Source organism: Leptomonas pyrrhocoris (genome assembly GCF_001293395.1).
Source record: "Leptomonas pyrrhocoris isolate H10 chromosome Unknown, whole genome shotgun sequence".
Taxonomy (NCBI): domain Eukaryota; phylum Euglenozoa; class Kinetoplastea; order Trypanosomatida; family Trypanosomatidae; genus Leptomonas; species Leptomonas pyrrhocoris.
In genome coordinates this window covers 3,481-4,911 of record NW_015438403.1, presented here as the reverse complement: position 1 = coordinate 4,911, position 1,431 = coordinate 3,481, and the positions used below count along the sequence as shown (strand labels likewise).

The 1,431-nt window shown below is 55.1% G+C and overlaps 2 protein-coding genes across 2 annotated transcripts; both read left to right on the top strand.

The window, feature by feature from the left end:
- Positions 1-5: 5 nt before the first annotated feature.
- Positions 6-257, top strand: ABB37_10132 (hypothetical protein; the record flags this gene model as incomplete). Its single annotated transcript, XM_015809893.1, has 1 exon — positions 6-257. The coding sequence occupies one exon, from the start codon at positions 6-8 to the stop codon at positions 255-257; it is 252 nt and encodes an 83-aa protein (XP_015651525.1).
- A 258-nt stretch (positions 258-515) lies between these two features.
- Positions 516-848, top strand: ABB37_10131 (hypothetical protein; the record flags this gene model as incomplete). The annotated part of the gene is made up of 1 exon (XM_015809892.1): positions 516-848. One exon carries the CDS (start codon positions 516-518, stop codon positions 846-848), a length of 333 nt encoding a protein of 110 aa, XP_015651524.1.
- Positions 849-1,431: the final 583 nt, after the last annotated feature.

The window sequence follows — 1,431 nt, the reverse complement described above, 5'->3', positions numbered from 1 at the left end:
TTCTCATGTTTTCAATCTCTTCTCATGTGGTTAAAGACAGTAGTGTGATGATGCTGTGCATGAAATACACAGTTTTTTTTTCTAAAGCGCAGTGTGAATGTCTGCATCGAGCCACGTCTGGTCGTGCTCTCGAATACTGCAGAGCTTCACAAACTTTGCGGTCATTTCTTCCTTGCTTCCCGTCTCCGCGGTGCTCTGCCCGACGCCGGAAAGCTACCTCGAATGAATTTCTCACTTTCCCTTTCATCTCTGAGTGATTTCGTTCGTGCGTGATGCGAGCGGTGGCGCAGAACGTGTTTTACCTGATGGAGTGGCGGTGGGGTGTTCTGAAGTCGTCCGTGAAAATGCACTGGAAGGAAACTTCTATGTATTCCTACACACGCACCCACACACATCCTCATTTGCAAATAAATCAAGAACTATTTAACCTAGTATGAGCACGTCAAGAGGCGCGAGGCTATCCCGAGGTATTCATACATCCAACTGGGATAAGTACGAAGGCGAGGAAGCCGCACATGGGAGGGACTGATGCTGCCAGCCGCCCTTTTCCGTCTCTGTCCGACCGCGTCGACGGCGAGTGCACGACATTGTGTTGTGTCTTTTCCTCCGCCTCTTGTTTTTGTCCCCTGCGTCCTCCTGCACCGTTCTCCCTCTTCGCCTCCTCTGTGCTCATCTTTTTGCTTGTTTTCTGTGTGGCGATGAAAGACATCCATTGCTTCTTGACTTCCCGAAAGCCATCGCCCACTTTCATCATTTTTCACAGTCGTCTCACCGGGCTCCCACCGGCACTGCTCTCCCCCCTTTTTGGGGTTTTGCTTTCCAGAGGGAGCGAACGCCGTGCGTCGTAAGACAAGATGTCTGCGCCTTCTGTACTCTGAGGTGAGGGACACCACAAAGAAGTTCGTGTACGGAACATCGATAGTGATGCGTCCGTGATATTGCTGATGGAGGCCGCGACGGAGGACAAGGCGATAACAACGGGCGCCACCGCCTCCCTGGCTGAGCAATCTGAACTGCGGCAAAACTCCCCTGACGAGCAGGAGCGGAGAGGCGGCGTTGTGGTGGCACGACGTGGGAGGCCTGACGGACGCGCAGCGGAAGGAGCGGTTCATCGGCTTTGCGGGGGCCTGAAACGGCTTCCACCGACAGTGCTCCTTTCTTGTCTCTGCACATCGGTGCATGCCTGACAAGAAGCGTGACCGGGGCTGCCGGGTGACACTTCTTCCTTCTGGTACACAGGATGAGACGATGCGGTGCCACAACCACCAGGTTGGCTAGGAGTGTGAACTCGTCGAGGCGACGCCTGCTCGACGAAATCATCGAACATCGTCCCGATGCCGCTCTTCCCGACGTACGCGGAAATCTCTCGCCTCAAGCAAGACGTGCGGAGCATCGTACGCAGGAGCCAGCCTGGCAGGGGGGGGGGGGGGT